This window comes from Heptranchias perlo, chromosome 21, assembly GCF_035084215.1.
Source record: "Heptranchias perlo isolate sHepPer1 chromosome 21, sHepPer1.hap1, whole genome shotgun sequence".
In the NCBI taxonomy this organism is placed as follows: domain Eukaryota; kingdom Metazoa; phylum Chordata; class Chondrichthyes; order Hexanchiformes; family Hexanchidae; genus Heptranchias; species Heptranchias perlo.
The window spans coordinates 41089052-41106621 of NC_090345.1; the positions used below are offsets into that span (position 1 = coordinate 41089052).

The 17570-nt window shown below is 46.1% G+C and overlaps 1 protein-coding gene across 1 annotated transcript in view; it reads right to left on the reverse strand.

Moving 5' to 3' along the window:
* pcdh15b (protocadherin-related 15b) overlaps positions 1 to 17570 on the reverse strand; it is a 591688-nt gene that overhangs the window by 119985 nt on the left and 454133 nt on the right. Inside the window, exon 24 of the mRNA XM_068002764.1 lies at positions 14711 to 14851. Coding sequence (XP_067858865.1) covers positions 14711 to 14851 — 141 coding nt within the window. The remainder of the gene's footprint in view (positions 1 to 14710; positions 14852 to 17570) is intronic.

The window sequence follows — 17570 nt, forward strand, 5'->3', positions numbered from 1 at the left end:
AGCAGGTGTCAGTAGGGGAACATTTAGGGAACAGTGATCATAGTATCATAAAGTTTAAATTAGCTATGGAAAAGGACAAGGAGCAATCTAGAATAAAAATACTTAATTGGAGGAAGGTCAATTTCAGTGGGTTGAAAACAGATCTGGCCTGGATAAATTGGAATCAAAGATTGTCAGGCAAAACTGTAATCAAACAATGGGCGGCCTTTAAAGAGGAGATGGTTCGAGTACAGTCTAGGTACGTCTCCACGAGGGGGAAAGGTGGGCAACCAAAGCCAGAGCTCTGCAGATGACGAAAGAGATAGAGAGTAAGATGAAGCAGAAAAAGGGGGTGTATGACAGATGTCAGGTTGATAATACAAGTGAGAACCAGGCTGAATATAGAAAGTACAGAGAGGAAGTGAAAAAGGAAATAAGAGGGGCAAAGAGAGAGTATGAGAATAGACTGGCAACTAAAATAAAAGGGAATCCAAATGTCTTCTATAGGTATATAAATAGTAAACGGGTAGTAAGAGGATTAGTGACCAAAAAGGAGACCTACTCGTGGAGGCAGAGGGCATGGTCAAGGTACTAAATGAATACTTTGCATCTGTCTTTACCAAGGAAGAAGATGCTGCCAAAGTCAAAATAAAAGAGGAGGTAGTTGAAATACTGGATGGGCTAAAAATTGATAAAGAGGAGGTACTGGAATGGCTGGCTGTACTTAAAGTAGATAAGTCACCAGGTCCAGATGGGATGCATGTAGGTTGCTGAGGGAAGTAAGGGTGGAAATTGTGGAGGTACTGACCATAATCTTCCAATCATCCTTAGATACAGGGGTGGTGCCAGAGGACTGGAGAACTGCAACTGTTACACCCTTGTTCAAAAAAGGGTGTAAAGATAAACCCGGCAACTATAGGCCAGTCAGTTTAACCTTGGGGGTGGGGAAACTTTTAGAAATGATAATCCAGGACAAAATTAACAGTCACTTGGACAAGTGTGGATTAATTAAGGAAAGTCAGCATGGATTTGTTAAAGGCAAATCGTGTTTAACTAAATTGATTGAGTTTTTTGATGAGGTAACAAAGAGGATTGTTGAGGGCAATGCGGTTGATGTGGTGTATATGGACTCCCAAAAGGCGTTTGATCAAGTGCCACATAATAGGATTGTCAACAAAGTTGAAGCTCATGGAATAAACGGGGAAGTGGCAGCATGGATATGAAATTGGCTAAGAGACAGGAAACAGAGATGAACGGTTGTTTTTCGGACTGGAGGAAGGTATACAGTGGTGTTCCCCAGTGGTAGGTGCTGGGACCACTGCTTTTATTGATATATAATGACTTGGTCTTGAGTGTACAGGGCACAATTTCCAAATTTGCAGATGACACAAAACTTGGAAGTGTCGTGAAAAGTGAGAAGAATAGTGATAGACATCAAGAGGACATAGACAGGCTGGTGGATTGGGCAGACACGTAGCAAATGAAATTTAATGCATAGAAATGCGAAGTGATACATTTTGGCAGGAAGAAAGGGTACAATTCTAAAGGGAGTGCAGGAACAGAGAGACCTGGGGGTATATGTGCACAGGTCGTTGAAGGTGGCAGGACAGGTTGAGAAGTGGTTAAAAAAGCATACAGGATCCTGGGCTTTATAAATAGAGGCATAGAGTACAAAAGCAAGGAGGTTATGATGAACTTTTATAAAACACTGGTTCAGCCACAACTGGAGTATTATGCCCAATTCTGGGCACCGTACTTTAGGAAGGATGTGAAGGCCTTAGAGAAGGTACAAGAAAGATTTACTAGAATGGTTCCAGGGATGAGGGACTTCAGTTACGTGGATAGACTGGAGAAGCTGGGGTTGTTCTCGTTAGAGCAGAGAAGGATGAGAGGAGATTTGATAAAGGTGTACAAAATCATGAGGGATCTAGTCAGAGTAGATAGAGAGAAACTTTTCCCAATGGTGGAAGGGTCGAGAACCAGAGGACACAGATTTAAGGTGATTGGCAAAAGAACCAAAGGTGACATGAGGAAAAACTTTTTTACGCAGCGAGTGGTTATGATCTGGAATGCACTGCCTGAGGGGGTGGTGGAGGTAGATTCAATCATGGCTTTTAAAAGGGAATTGGATAAGTACTTGAGGGGAAAAAATCTGCAGGGCTATGCAGAAAGGGCAGGGGAGTGGGACGAACTGGATTGCTCTTACAGAGAGCTGGCATAGGCTCGACGGGCCGAATGACCTCCTTCTCTGCTGTAACCATTCTATGATTCTATTTTTTACATTTCTTACAATTGGCTGAGCCTTGTAAACCCATTGAAATTTTCTTCCAATAATTCACACAAATAAGCATGCACCGCAAGCTGTGACTAAGCCAAATTGATCAGGAAGGACCTCATTTAGTCCCCAGTCTGTATGGAGTTAGCTGGTCTCAGCTGAGGTGGCAGCAGAAATGCTACAATTGTCCTGTGTCTCTGGGTTTTAGAAGAAGAAAAAGATCAATCAAAGTTACCGCTCCTGTTACTGCTCTATGACCCGAGCTAGAAATGAATACGTGCACGCAACATGATGTCAGGCTTGCAATCAGATCGAGGGTACAGCCAATGAACTGTGAATGACCACTTGGTCTAGGGCTTAGAAGACCACTGTCATACATGGAATAGCACGTTAGCATAAATCAAGAAGTTTAGGAGAGTGGTGAAGGGATCGGGACAAAACTAAAAGGTAAGGCTTTTGGACAGTGACGCAAAAGTGCAACAATAGATCTAATGTGTTAAGCATAACATTTCCTCCTACCAAAAATAACACCAGTTTCAGTGCAGACTTGGTGCAAATTGCAAACTGTATTGTGTTGTTTTCCTCTAGCTGTGCACTGCACATAATTAAAATCTTGCTACTTAAATCAGCATGTGGCACTTAGTGTGCTGGCTCAGCAGGCATTTCATATACAATGTCTAGGAGCGATGGCAGCAGGGAGCAATAAAGAAGACAAATTACTATTTCCCCTGATTACAGTTTTGAGATTTATTGAAACATTGTTATTTTTTGGTCACTAAGTTCCTGTTTCAACGAAAAGTGAATCCGTTTAAAAGATACATCTATGTCCTTCATGTTTCCTTGCAAAAATGAAGGAAATATATGCAATATAATGGTCGTAAGTGTTGCTTAATGAAATTATAAAGATTTAAAGTATAATTTTAAATATAGATTTTTTAAATATAGTTGAACATTTTAGATGGATAACATTTAGAACTTTATCGTAAATTATATTCAGGAATATTATAAAATAGAATTGTTGCATTGTAGATAAATTATCAACAACTTACATTTATATAGCGCCTTTTACATAGTAAAACGTCCCAAGGTGCTTCACAGGCCACCGAGCCATGTAAGGAGATATTAGGACTGGTGACCAAAAGCTTGGTCAAAGAAGTTGGTTTTAAGGAGCGTCTTAAAGGAGGAGAGAGAGGTAGAGAGGTGGAAGGGTCTAGGGAGGGAATTCCAGAGCTTAGGGCCTAGGCAGCTGAAGGCACAGCCGCCAATGGTGGAGCGATTAAAATTGGGGATGTGCAAAAGGCAAGAATTGGAGGAATGCAGAGATTTCAGAGGCTTGTAGGGCTGGAGGGTTGTAGGGCTGGAGGAGGTTACAGAGATTGGGAAGGGCGAGGTCATGGAGGGATTTGAAAACAAGAATGAGATTTTTAAAATCGAGGCATTCCCGGACCGGGAGCCAATGTGGGTCAGCGAGCACAGGGGGGATGGGTGAACGGGACTTAGTGCGAGTTAGGATACAGACATCAGAGTTTTGGATGAGGTCAAGTTTATGGAGGGTGGAAGACAGGAGGCCAGCCGGGAGAGCATTGGAATAGTCGAGTCTAGAGGTAACAAAGGCATGGATGAGTGTTTCAGCAGCAGATGAGCTGAGGCAGGGGCGGAGACGGGTGATGTTATGGAGGTGGAAGTAGGCGGTCTTGGTGATGAAGCGGATATATGGACGGAAGCTTATCTCAGGGTCAAATAGGATTCCAAGGTTGCAAACAGTCTGGTTCATCAAAACAAATATTTAAGAAAAGAAAAATCTCTAAATGAGTTTCCAACTCTAGAAGATTATGCTGACAAGTTGAAGGGCCATGGTCCATTGTGCAGGACCCAACCAAGCTGGAAGAGTAAAAGGAAAGACCAAGATGATTAGATGACACCTAAACTTGGGTCAATACATGGATAAGATTGAAAACCCATCTGAAAGTCTGTCCCCCCACCACCCCCCCACCCCCACACCCCCCCCACCCCCACCCCCCCCAAGTTAACAAGGAATGGGAGAGGGAAACACATGATAATGGAGCCTAGAAGTGACTGTGGGCCAACGCTTACTGGGCTCGTTTAATATTTACTTGCCGTTTATTTGAGTGGAGTCATTAACATATTTAAGATAAATGGGTTAACACCATCGTTAAAACAGTGGACAAAGGAATGTCCGCTACGAACACACTGATAGTGCTAAAGATATTTTCTGGGCTATAGTTCACTGTAAATGTATTGTTTTCTCATGTATTGTGTACATGTTCTATATTAACATTTGTTCCCACCCACATAAACTCGGCAGCAATGCTGAGGAACGTATTTTATTTATTAACAAATGGATTTTCCTTTTTTAAAAAAATCTTCCACAGTAGGTTATTAGAGGAGAACCTGTCAGAGGCTGAAAACCAAAAAAATACAAAGCCTGTACCCTCATGTATCAATTAATGCCGACTGGATTAAAATTATACCAAGTGCAATGACTTAGCTAATTCGTACTCCAATGTGATATTAAATCATGGATTTGCAGCAACATTCATCCACACAGTGCGTTCCTAAACTTAGTCATGAGGAAGAACACATGTGAAGGGTGTATATCTGATAGCTCCACTTAGGAGGAAGGGAAAACCAGAGTCGGTTATCCCAGGCTTTTCCGTTGCCTCCCCCCTGCAGAAACAACCACAAAAACAACAACTCGCATTTATATAGCACCTGTAATGTCGAAAAACATCCCAAGGTGCTTCACACAGACATAAAGCAGACAAACATGAACTTTGAGCAGAAAGATAGAGACATTAGGAGAGGAGAGATAAAGCTTGGTCAAAGAGATGAGTTTTAAGGAAGGCCTTAATGAAGGAGAGGTGAATGGGTTTAGGGAGGGAATTCCAGAGAGGGGGGCATAGATGTCTGAAAGCACAGTCGCCAATAGTGGGGTGAAGGCAGAGGGATTCACAAAAGGCCAGAGTTTGGAGTGGGGAGGTGGGATTTGCAGGGCTGGAGGAGGTTACAGAGCTAGGGAGAGGCAAGGCCACGCAGGGATTTAAACATGAGAATGAGAATTTTAAATTGGAGACTGACAGCCAATTAAAGTCAGCAAAGCCAGAGGTGATAGGTGAGCAGGACCTGGTGCGGGATGTTAGGGATAGCAGAGTTCTGGATGAGCTGAAGTTTACAGAGGCTTAAGGATGGGAGACTGACCAAGAGAACAGGGGAATAATCAAATCTGGAGGTGGCAAAGGTATAGAGGAGGGTTTCAGCAGCAGAAGGGCTGAGGCGATCAATGTTATGGAGATGGAATTTGGTGGTCTTTGTGATGGTGAATATATGGGGTCAGAAGCTTAACTTGGGGTTAAATAGGATGCTGAGATTGCAAACAGTCTGGGATGGAATCGGTGGTGAGGGTATGCAGGGGCCGAAGACGATGGCTTCAATCTTCCTAATAATGACGTAGAGCTAGGTGTTGTCAGTGTACATGTGGAAGCTGAACCCGTGTCTGCAGATGGTGTCGCCAAGGAACAGCACATGGATGAGGAAGAAGAGAGGTCCAAGAACAGATGTACTCATGCAGATGCAGGGAAAGAAGCCATTGCTGGAGATGTTCTGGCTATATTGGGATGGGTAAAAATGGAACCAAATGAGGCCAATTCCACTGAGAGAGACAATGGAGGAAATGCACTGTAGGAGAATGTTGTGGTTGATTGCGTTAAAGGCTGCAGAGTTGTCAAAGTGAATGAGGAGGGATAATACACCAGTCACAGCCACCGAGGAGTTATTTGTGACATTAGTTAGGGCCGCTTCAGTATGTGGTAGGGATGGAAACTTCATTGGAGAGATTTGAACATGGAGTTGCAGGAAAGATGGATGAAAAAAAGGATTTGGAACTTTGGAGAAGAAAGGGAGGTTAGCGATGGGAGAGTAGATGATGAAGATGTATTGAAAGGGAGCGGGACAATACCTGATGAAAGGGAACCATTTACAATGTCAGCTATCACGGGGACCAGAAAGAGAAGTTGAACGGTGAGCAGTTTGGTCTGAATGGGATCAAAGGAGCAGGAGGTGAGTCTCATGGAAGAGGTAAGTTTGGAGCGGGCATGAGAGGAGCTGGGAGAGAAAGTAGAAAAAGATGCGGGTTTAAGGTTAGGACAGGGTGGGCTTGGGGAGAGGTTTGGCTTGGTGGGCAAGGGGAAGGGGGAGAAGCAGCAGATAAAGCTGAATGGATGGTCTCAATCTTAGTGACAAAGAAGTCCATGAGCTCCCCACACTTGTTGTTGGCGGTGTGGGTGGAGAGGGGTGGTAATTGTTGGTCTTCTGATAGAGTTCAAGGCGACAGTGGCAGGTGGCATGAGTGGGACAGGAAGGAGGTTGGTGTGGTTAGACCCCAGCAGGATGGTCAGCGAGAAAGAAGGATGGAACAGCTGCTCGTAAGAAGGCAGCGATGAGTACCTCAGAGGATGCCAAGAAACTCCGTATATTAAATTACATTTCTGTTTTTCATTCAAAAACTACCCAAGCTGGCATAGACCAGTATTAAGTTTAATCCACAAATTATATTCAGCTGTGAACTGATGAAATTCACATAATATTCCTTTTCATCTACCTAGAACAATGTGATAACAATTTTTTATATGCAGCTGGCTTAACAGCACTAATAAATGCTTGGAGGAAGCTTGCCTGCTAGCACTCCCATTTAGAGAATAATAAGTGGTCTTGGAGGGAAGTGAAATCCCCAGAAAACAAAAAAATAAGTGAAGCAATTAAATGAACTAACAGTAGCTTTGGAAATACAAAGGCTAGACATGCAACCAAATATAGTGGAAACACACAAACTCAGATCATATTTATATAATTTTCAACATCCCCATCTGCTACCTTCTTGCCTGCTCACTTAACCTGTCTATATCCCTTTACAGACTCTTGATGTCCTCCTCACAGCTTACTTTCCCACCTAGCTTTGTACCGTCAGCAAACTTGGATACATTACACTCAGTCCCTTCATCTAAGTCATTAATATAGATTTAAGTAGCTGAGGCCCAAGCCCTGATCCTGGCGGTACCCCACTTGTTACAGCCTGCCAACTTCAAAAAGACCTGTTTATTCCTACTCTCTGTTTTCTGTCTGTTAACCAATCCTCTATCCATGCTCATGTATTACATGTGTACAAAACATGTACACACTTGGGGCTCGATGTTACCAGGCCTGCGGGTTTCCGGCGGGTTGGGTTTCGGGAGCGTGGTCAACACGCTCGGTGAAATTAGTGGGTTGCCCGCGCGATCGTAGCAGGCAGCCCACTAATAGGAATCAATTACCTGCTCCTCCGGGGTCCGCGCTGCTGGTCTGCGCGTCGGGCGGGCTGCACATGCGCAGTACGATCTGTCAGCTGGAGGCTCTCTAGTTAAAGGGGCAGTCCTCCACTGACAGATGCTGCAACCAATGGAACAAATTTCAGCATGGAGCAGCCCAGGGGGAAGGCTGCTCCCAGTTTAATGATGCCTCACCCCAGGTATCATCAGATGGGGTGAGGAGGAGGGCGAAGACAGAGATCTTGCACCCGGCGGGCGGGAGGAAGCGGCCAGCCTCTGCCACCAAGAAGGTCTGGCGCGAGGTGGCAGAGGGGGTCACCTGCGCAACCAACATATCGCCCACCTGCATACAGTGCAGGAGGCGCTGCAATGACCTCAGTAGGTCAGCCACAGTGAGTACACGAAGTCTTTCCCCTACACTCCATCTGCCACAACACTGCCCCCACCCCACATCTCCTTCGGCACCGCCAACACTACTCTGTCACATCACCCCTCATACCCACTCAAACCCCATCCTCATCTTACCTCCACCTACTCACCTCGCCAGTACTCATCCTGCCACTAACACGCAACCCAATCCTCATACAATCTCATGGCTCTATCCCATACTCACCCTCTCCTGCATCTCCCTCACGGCCAGCCTCACTCAACCTGCCACCACCTGTGCTGCAGCCATAGGGCATGCATCACATATGTGCAGTAGGCAGCGTAAGGCAAATGTATCGTGAGCATGAAGGGGGTGCACAAGGGTGTCGGAGGGTTTGCCATGGGTGTTACCTATATTGAATTTCAGAGCAACAAACAGCACACATTATATTGGCACCACCACTGCCATGTCTCCGCGAATCCTGTCTGTTGTGTCCAATAATGCCCGCTCCTGGGTATCACTATGAGGACCCACCACTGATGACACCCATCGTGTTACTGCAGAGTAGGTGCAGGTGTATTTGCAGGGCTCTTCCGCGCAGACCACTGAGAGACATCGGCGGTGTAGCCGGCTGCACCCTGGAAGGATGCGGAGGAGAAGTTGTGGAGGGCAGTGGTGACTTTGACAGCGACAGGTAAGCACTAGGTGCTGGGGCCAGCCAGGAGCAGCTCGGCATGAAAGAGCCTGCAGATCTCCACGACTACATGTCGAGCGAATCTGCGCCTCCATGTGCACTGCTGCTCGGAGAGGTCCGGGGAGCTTCGCCTCGGTCTGTGGACCATGTGGCGAGGGTAGTGCCCTCTGCGATGCGTCTCTCTCTGCGGTAGCCCTCCCTCCTGCTGTGCAGGTGGGCGTGCAACAACACTGTGTTGGGGGGCTCCACGTCTCTGCGGCGGACCGCGTGGACTGCGAGGCTGCTGGGGCTGGTCATGCTGTTCGTCCATCTGGCAGGTGTTGGTCTGAGGGGTTGCGCAGGGTAGGTGGGTGGTTCCCACAGACGCGCTGACATGCGCGCAGCCCCTGCATGTGGGACTCCCGCTGGCAATTAAAGCCGGCGGGGTGCCACTTAAGGTATTTATTTTGGGATTTCAGGTCATTTACAGACCTGATTAAGGAGATATTTCAGGAGGGGTAGGATTTTACAAACAACTGGGACTGTTTCCCGTACTGGGGGAAACACTCCCAGTTCAAATGGACATGTTGCAGCCATCAGCCTGTGGCAGCTGCAAAGGTCCATTTGACAGGTGGGGGGGGGGGTGGGGGGAGACCCTCGCTCATTGCAGGAGGCCACTCTGTCACTTTGGACAAAGTTTAGCCTCCCCCACCCTGCTCCTGACAAGAAAATTCACCAACTTGCACACTTACCCCGGTGTCCAGACAAATGTACCTACCTTGCGGACCCCCTCAGATGTACATCTTCCGGATGGGGGTCGCCGTAGCTGCAGTCATGACCTCCTCGGAGGGTGAACAGCATCACCAGCCTCGCCGGCCACGCCGTCCACCTCTGACACGTGGAGCTCCACAACACAGTGCTGTGACACATCCACCTGCACAGCAGGAGGGAGGGCAATCGCAGAGAGAGATGCGTCCCAGAGGGCACTACCCTCGCCACAGAGTCCACAGACCGAGGCTCAGCTTTCTGGACCTCTCTGAGCAGCAGTGCACACGGAGGCTCAGAGTCACTCGACATGTAGTCGTGGACATCTGCAGCCTCCTTCATGCCGAGCTGCTCCCGGCTGGCCCGAGCACCATCTTCTTACCTGTCGCTGTCAAAGTCACCATTGCCCTCAACAACTTCTCCTCTGCATCCTTCCAGGGTGCCACCGGGGACATCGCTGACGTCTCTCAGTCGTCTGCACAAAAGAGCCCTGCAAATACACCTACACCCACTCTGCAGTGACACAATGGGTGTCATCAGTTGTGGGTCTTCATTGTGATCCTCAGGAAAGGGCATTATTGTACAAACCAGACAAGGTTCGCAAAGACGTGGCAGTAGTGGTGCCAATATAATATGTAATGTGAGTTGGTCAGAAATTCAATATCAGTAAAAACCATGACAAACCCTCAAACACCCTTGTGCATCCCCTTCATGCTCACGACACGTTTGCCTTACGCTGCCTACTGCACATATGTGATGCATGCCCTGTGGCTGCAGCACAGGTAGTGGCAGGTTGAGTGAGGCTGACTGTGAAAGAGATGCATGAGAGGGTGAGTATGAGATAGAGCCATGAGATTGTATGAGGATTGGGTTGAGTGGTAGTGGCGGGATGAGTACTGGCGAGGTGAGTAAGTGCAGGTAAGATGAGGATGAGCTTTGAGTGGGTGTGAGGAGTGATGTGATAGAGTAGTGTTGGCAGTGCAAAAGGAGATGTGGGGTGGGGGCGGTGATGTGGCAGACAGAGTGTAGGGGAATGAGTAAGTGTACTCACTTTGGCTGACCTACTTTGGTCATTGCAGCGCCTCCTGCACTGTATGCAGGTGGGCGATATGTTGGTGGTGCAGGTGACCTCCTCTGCCACCTCGAGCCAGGCCTTCTTGGTGGCAGAGGCAGGCCGCTTCCTCCCGCCCGCCGGGGGAATGATCTCTGTCCTCCCCCTCCTCCTCACCCCATCCAATGATACCTGGAGTGAGGCATCATTAAACCTGGGAGCAGCCTTCCCCCTGGGCTGCTCCATGCTGTAATTTTATCTATTTCTTGCAGCATCAGTCAGTGGAGGACTGCCCCTTTAAATAGAGCTCCTCCAGCTGACAGACCTTACTGCGCATGCGCAGTCCGCCCGCCGCGCAGCTCAGCAGCGGGGAACCCGGAACAAGAGGTAAGTGGATCCAATCAGCCTGCGATTGCGCACGGGGCAGACTGATTTCACCGGGTGCGTTACCCACGCGCCCAATAGACCCTCCTCTGCGAATCCGCCGCCCTGGTAATATCGGGCCCTTTGTGTCCTCCTCACAGCTTACTTTACAACCTAGCCTTGTAACATCAGCAAAATTGGATACATTACACTCTGTCCCTCCATCTAAGTTATTAATATAGATTGTAAATAGTTGAGGCCCAAGCACTGATCCTGGCGGCACCCCACTTGTTACAGCCTGCCAACTTGAAAATTACCTGTTTATTTCTACTCTCTGTTTTCTGTCCATTAACCAATCCTCTATCTATGCTAATATATTACCCCCAATCCCATGAGCCCTAATCTTATGTAACAACCTCTTCTGTGGCACCTTATCGAATGCCTTTTGAAAACCAAATATACGACATCCACTGGTTCCCCTTTATCTACTAGTTACACCCTCAAAAAACTCTAATAGTTTTTGTATTCCCTCAAACAACTTTGTAGTTTTCATAGAATCTGAACATTTATCACTCTGCTATTTTGGTTCTTGTGGAGATATGGGCCGTGATTTTAACCCCGAAAAACGGGTGGGTTGGGGCTGGGGGTGGGGGGGGTATTAAAAATTGCAACAAATTCAAACCCGCCCCCAACCCGCCCATTTCCATTTTTTATGAGGGTGGGACGAGGGGTGGGCTATCAGCCCACTCTCAGGAGGCAGGTTGGTTCCCAAAAACTTTAAAGGAGGCCGCGGGCCTTCCTTTTTTTCAGGTTTTGTGATTTTAGACTCTGGGGGCTGGGATTCCCGGGCCTTCTCCTTCACGCTGTGTGAGAGGAGGCGAGAAGGCCTGAAACTGCAGGTAAGTGCCTTTATAGCACAGCTTGTGTGGAGGAGCAGGAGTGCTCACTCCAGGCCCAACAAGCCTACCTGTAGCGACTCCCCCCCCCAGAACAATCGCCGCTGCCCCCCAATGATCGCACCCCCCCCCACAACATTCACAACCCCCACCTCGGTGACTGACCCTTGATCTGCCCCCGACAACCCCCCGATCCTCCTCCCGATGACTGACCCCCCCCCCCGACAGTGACTGACCCCTGATTTCCCCCCCCCCCACAATGACTGATCCCCGATGACTGCCCTCTGCCCCCGAAGACTAACTCCCCCCGTGGCCCCCATGACCCACGATGCCCCCCCGTGCTCTCTCCCTCATCCATTCAATCTAAGACTTACCTGAACACTTACCTCTTCCTAGCTCTTCTCCCGTCCGACTGAGACCAGCCTGTCAATCAGGCTGGCCTGTCAGGCGGGAAACTGTCAAAAAAAAAAATAAAAGACGTCCTTACATAAGAATTGCGAATGGGAAACCCGTACTTCTGGGTTTCCCATTCGCAATTCGACCTCCCTGCCCCCTTCTTGGCTCCGGGCTAAAATTATGCCCAAGGTTTTCAAATGCTTTCAATAAAACGTGGTAGACTTTAAGAACACCAGAGAATTGCACTTCAATATTTAACTACTTATTAAGATGATACTTTATTTGTTCCAGTGTTTAGCTCTCGGCACTATGCAAGATCAAATCATACAATGACCTTCTCCTGCAGAACTGTTGATTTACTGATGCTACGCAATAGCTTTAGTTTTTTCTTATGTATTATATGCTCAAATGAACACATGTTGCAAGAGATACACAGAACAATCCTCAAGTGATGATCCAATAGCCGTTTTAGGTTAGCAGTCCAAGATGTCTGCAAGTTTCCTCACAGATGTGCTTTCACATATTTGTCCATAATCTTAACATTGCATTTTGGTATCTCTGAATTGCAGAAGAGAAGGCAAAATAGTAAGACCATAAGACCGTAAGAGATAGGAGCAGGAGTAGGCCATTCGGCCCCTCGAGCCTGCCCTGCCATTCAATGAGATCATGGCTGATCTGATTTTTACCTCAACTCCACTTTCCCGCCTTTTCCCCATATCCTTTGACTTCCTTGCTGATCAAAAATTTGTCTAACTCAGCCTTGAATATATTCAATGACTCAGCCTCCACAGCTTTTTGGGGTAAAGAATTCCAAAGATTCACGACCCTCTGGGAGAAGAAATTCCTTCTCATTTCCGTCTTAAACGGGCGACCCCTTATTCTGAGACTATGCCCCCTAGTTTTAGATTCCCCCATGAGGGGTAACATCCTCTCAGCATTTACCCTATCGAGTCCCCTCAGAATCTTGTATGTTTCAATAAGATCTCTTCTCATTCTTCTAAACTCCAATGAGTATAGACCCAACCTGTTCAATCTTTCCTCATAAGACAACCCTTCCATACCCAGAATCAACCTAGTGAACCTAAGGTCTAAACAGAGCACTATAAAGGGAGTCTGCTGAAGTTTTATGAACCAAATACAATGTTACATGGGAGCACCACAGATGTGGGTCTATAAATTTGGTGTTAACTGGCCTACTAAGCCCCCAATATGGCAGGCAGGAAGCGGGTGCACATTTCCGGCTGGAAGTGCGCCACACGCCATATTGGAAAAGGAAAAAAATAGGCGTCCTTTTACTATGCCTGAGGCAGGCGTTACGCTCTTTGCATATGCAAATAAGGGGCCTAACATCTGCTTGAGTCCCCCTCTCCAAAGTTGGTTTGCCCTGAGGCAGCCGCGCCATCGAGGGCTGCACTCAGGGAAAGCAGCCCCAGAGAATGCCTGCCAATCAAGAAGGTAAATAACTTACCTGAATGTGGAGCTAGGAGGAGCACGATTGCTCCTCCTGACCCCACTCTAAAGGAACCGATCGCCACAGCAACACCCCCATTACTCCCGCTCCTGACCTCAAACCCCGATCTCTGCCGCTCCCAGGCCGGACCCCCGAGCTCCCAGGCCGGAACCCCGAGCTCCCAGGCCGGAACCCCGATCTCCCAGCCTGGAACCCCGATCTCCCAGCCCGGAACCCCGATCTCTGCCGGTTCCAGCCTAGACCCCTGATCTCCTACCCCAGAACCCCTAATCTCCCAGCCCAGACCTCCAATCTCCCAGCTCAGACCCGCAATCTCTGCCGCTCCCAGCCCAGACCCCCGATCTGCCCCTGCTCCCAGCCCAGACATCCGTACTCCCCCTGCTCCCACCCCAGACCACCGATCTCCCGACGCCAGACCCCCAATTTCCCCCTGCTCCCAGTCCAGAACCCCGATCTCCCCCTACTCCCAGCCCAGTCCCCTAATCTCCCGACCCCTGACCCCCGACCTCCCAGCCCAGACCCCCGATCTGCCCCTGCTCCCCCGACCCCAAACCCTCGATCCCACGACCCCCGATCTCCCGACCCCAGATCTCTCGGTATCCCGATCTCCGCCGCTCCCGACCCATGATGTTACCCCCAGCCTCCTCTCCTGAACCCCGGTCCCGGAACTCAGCCTCCTATCCTCAATGCCCAATATCTGGGTCGCCTCGGGTCTTACCATTCAGGCATAGGGAACATACCCTGCGGCCCCCTCCAAGTGTGTTCAAAAATGGGCACGCCTGAATTTCTGGACCATGGTAAAACATATCATGCAAAACTCTAGTAATTAAAATCTAGAGATTGAAATCTGCATTGTGGAAGGGGCTGGTGTATTATTTAAAAAATAAAATAAAGGACTCAAACATATGCACAAGCGGAGGACGTAAATTTTTTAGTTCGAAATATTTTACAGGACCGATTTTCTGAGCTCACGAATTTGAATGGTTGGAAAATCACGGGTAGCGTGATTTTCCAATTTTGCGACTTCTTGTTGGAAGTGCACACCTGGGAAATTATCCTTCTCGCTGTATCAGGGACATAAGATAATCCAGTGACCAATCGTTAAATAATTTAAGTTGGAAACAAAAATAAAAAAGTAATCATCTTGACTTACTTCTTGAAGGAACCCTGAGGTTTGACCTGAAGAACAGCAATGAATCTGCCTGGATTCTAATTTCGTAGTCTTTTATGGATTCATAGTCCAACATTTTATTTGTTGTGATGACTCCTGTCCGATTGTTGATCTTAAATACTCCTGAAACAGGAAATGTTTAATATTTTATTCACACAAGAACACAGCAACGGAATATACTAATTTGAATTATTTTTAAAAATTATTTTAAGATGTTACAGATGAGAAATTGACAAGAGGAACATTTTCCAGTTCCCAGACGAATGGCTTTCAACTTTAGGTCCCATGTTAACATCAAGCACTCAGATGTCAGTGATGCCACGCACTAGATGCAAAGTAAATCTGCTTCTACTAAGACAATGAAGGAGGAGACAGCCAGTGAATATAAAGGGAACAGGAGAGGGCCGGTGAGTATAAAGAAAATGATCTGGTTTGGATGCCATCGCTGCTTACTGAGACAAATTTGCCCAGAGAATCAGGAATTGCTGGGTAGTGATCAAGAGTAGGAACCTTGAATAATTTTCCCCTTCCTAACCTGGTGTGCTGAGGTCAATTTTAGCATCCCTAGCCACCCCCCACCCCTAAGCTGCAATCAGCCAATTTACTGTAGTCCTTCTTTGTATGACTCAGCTATTTACTGCCTTAACTGGTGAGCTATCAGGGAAAGTTATTTTTATCCATCTCCATCTGAAGAAAATCTCACCTACTTTGTGTACACAACTGATCTATGTCCTAACTTGGAAATCCTCCCTTGAGATTATTTTGCAACATGCCCTTGAACCTGTTACCTTTCAAAATAAGAAACTGCTTATTGAACACATTGGGGCAGATTTTCACCTTCACTGCCTGGGCTGTAATATGACAAAGCAGTTCACCCTCCCATTGTAGAACCCGTCCGATTTTTATTCCATTGAAATCAAAACTGGATAAATTTTATAACGGATGGGTGATCCGTGAAAACAAAAATTTCCCCATAATATTGAAATAAAAAATAATTGTTTTACTTAACCTAAACTTCTAATACATTCCAAGACGTTTACTGATATCTGTCGGAAACATCATCAAGTAGCAACAGATACACAATATCAGCAGAAATATATAGTGGTAGATTTTCACCTTCACCACCTGCACTGTAATCTGGTGGAGCAGATCGCCCGCCTGTTATAGAGCCCGCCCGAATTTTATGACCATTAATAGCAATGGAAAGAAAATTGAATGGGTTCACAAAACTAAAATCAGAGCAATCTATACACATGGTCATTAATTTCATGAAGATATTATCTATATCCCTGAGAACAGAAAAGTATAGGATACATAATGGAAAAAGCAGAAGTAAATTAGCAAACAAAATTGGCCGTAAAAGTAAGTCAGTTATGAGTCTGATGTAAGAGGTAGTTTAGTCCCAAATTCAATGCTCCTGGATCTTGCATCAGATTTATATAACCTATTTATTATTAAAGTTGTTTTGTTTAATTTGTTTTATGTGTTTCTGTGTAATGGGACAGCATATTGCTGTGGTAATGCCTTACACATTGATTTTATATATATATATATAATGGAAGTGATATAGCACAAAGACCTTTAAATGTAATGCACCATTAAAATTACTCCTTTAAAACTATATGTAATAAAAGCAGATTATATAGCATCATTAACTATGTACATATACCCATACAAATTCATATTGAAGATTTGGACATTTGAACTAAAATTAGATTTTTTTTTTAGAGTTTTTCAATTGTCTCATGGCTGCATTTTTAGATGTAGCCTCTGATTTCTCATTACAGCATCCCTGCCTGAGTCAGAATTTGTGGCAGTGAACAAATAGAATAAAAGGAATTGGTTAGGAGACAGATTAGAGGAAATTACATAGAGTCTACAGCACAGAAACAGGCAATTCAGCCCAACTGCTCTATGCTAGTGTTTATGCTCCACACCTCTTCATCTAACCCTATCAGAATACCCTTCTATTCCTTTCTCCCTCAAGTGCTTATCTAGCTTCCCCTTAAATGCATCTATGCTATTCACCTCAACTACTCCTTGTGGTAGCATGTTCCACATTCTTACCACTCGTTAGGTAAAGACATTTCTCCTGAATTCCCTATTGGATTTATTAGTGACTATCTTATATTTATGACCTTTAGTTTTGGTCTCCCCCAGAAGTGGAAACATTTTCTCTACATCTACCCCACCAAACCATTTCACAATCTTAAAGACCTCTATCAGGTCACCCCTCAGCCTTCCCTTTTCTAGAGAGAAGAGCCTCAGCCTGTTCAGCCTTTCCTGATAAATCTATCCTTTCAGTTCTGGTATTATCCTTGTGAATCCTTTTTGCACCTTCTCCAGTGTCTCTATATCCTTTCTATAATATGGAGATCGGAACTGTGCACAGCACTCATAAGTATGGTCTAACCAAGGTTCTATACAAGTTTAACATAACTCTTCTGCTTTTCAATTCTATCCCTCTAGAAATGAATCCCACTGCTTAGTTTGCTTTTTTAATGGCCTTAATAACCTGTGTCACTACTTTTAGTGATTTGTGTATCTGTACCCCAGATCTCTTTGCTCCTATATCCCATTTAGACTCTTATTATCCAAGCAGTATTTGACCCCCCTATTCTTCCTATCAAAATGCATCACCTCACACTTATCTATATTGAAATTAATTTGCTAATTACATGTCCATTCTGCAAGTTTATTAATGTCTTCTTGTATTTTGTCACATTCTTCTTTAGTATTAACTATACCCCTCAATTTGGTGCCATCCACAAATTTTGAAATTGTACTTCCGATTCTCGAGTCCAAATTGTTTATGTAAATTGTGAACAATAGTGGTCTCAGC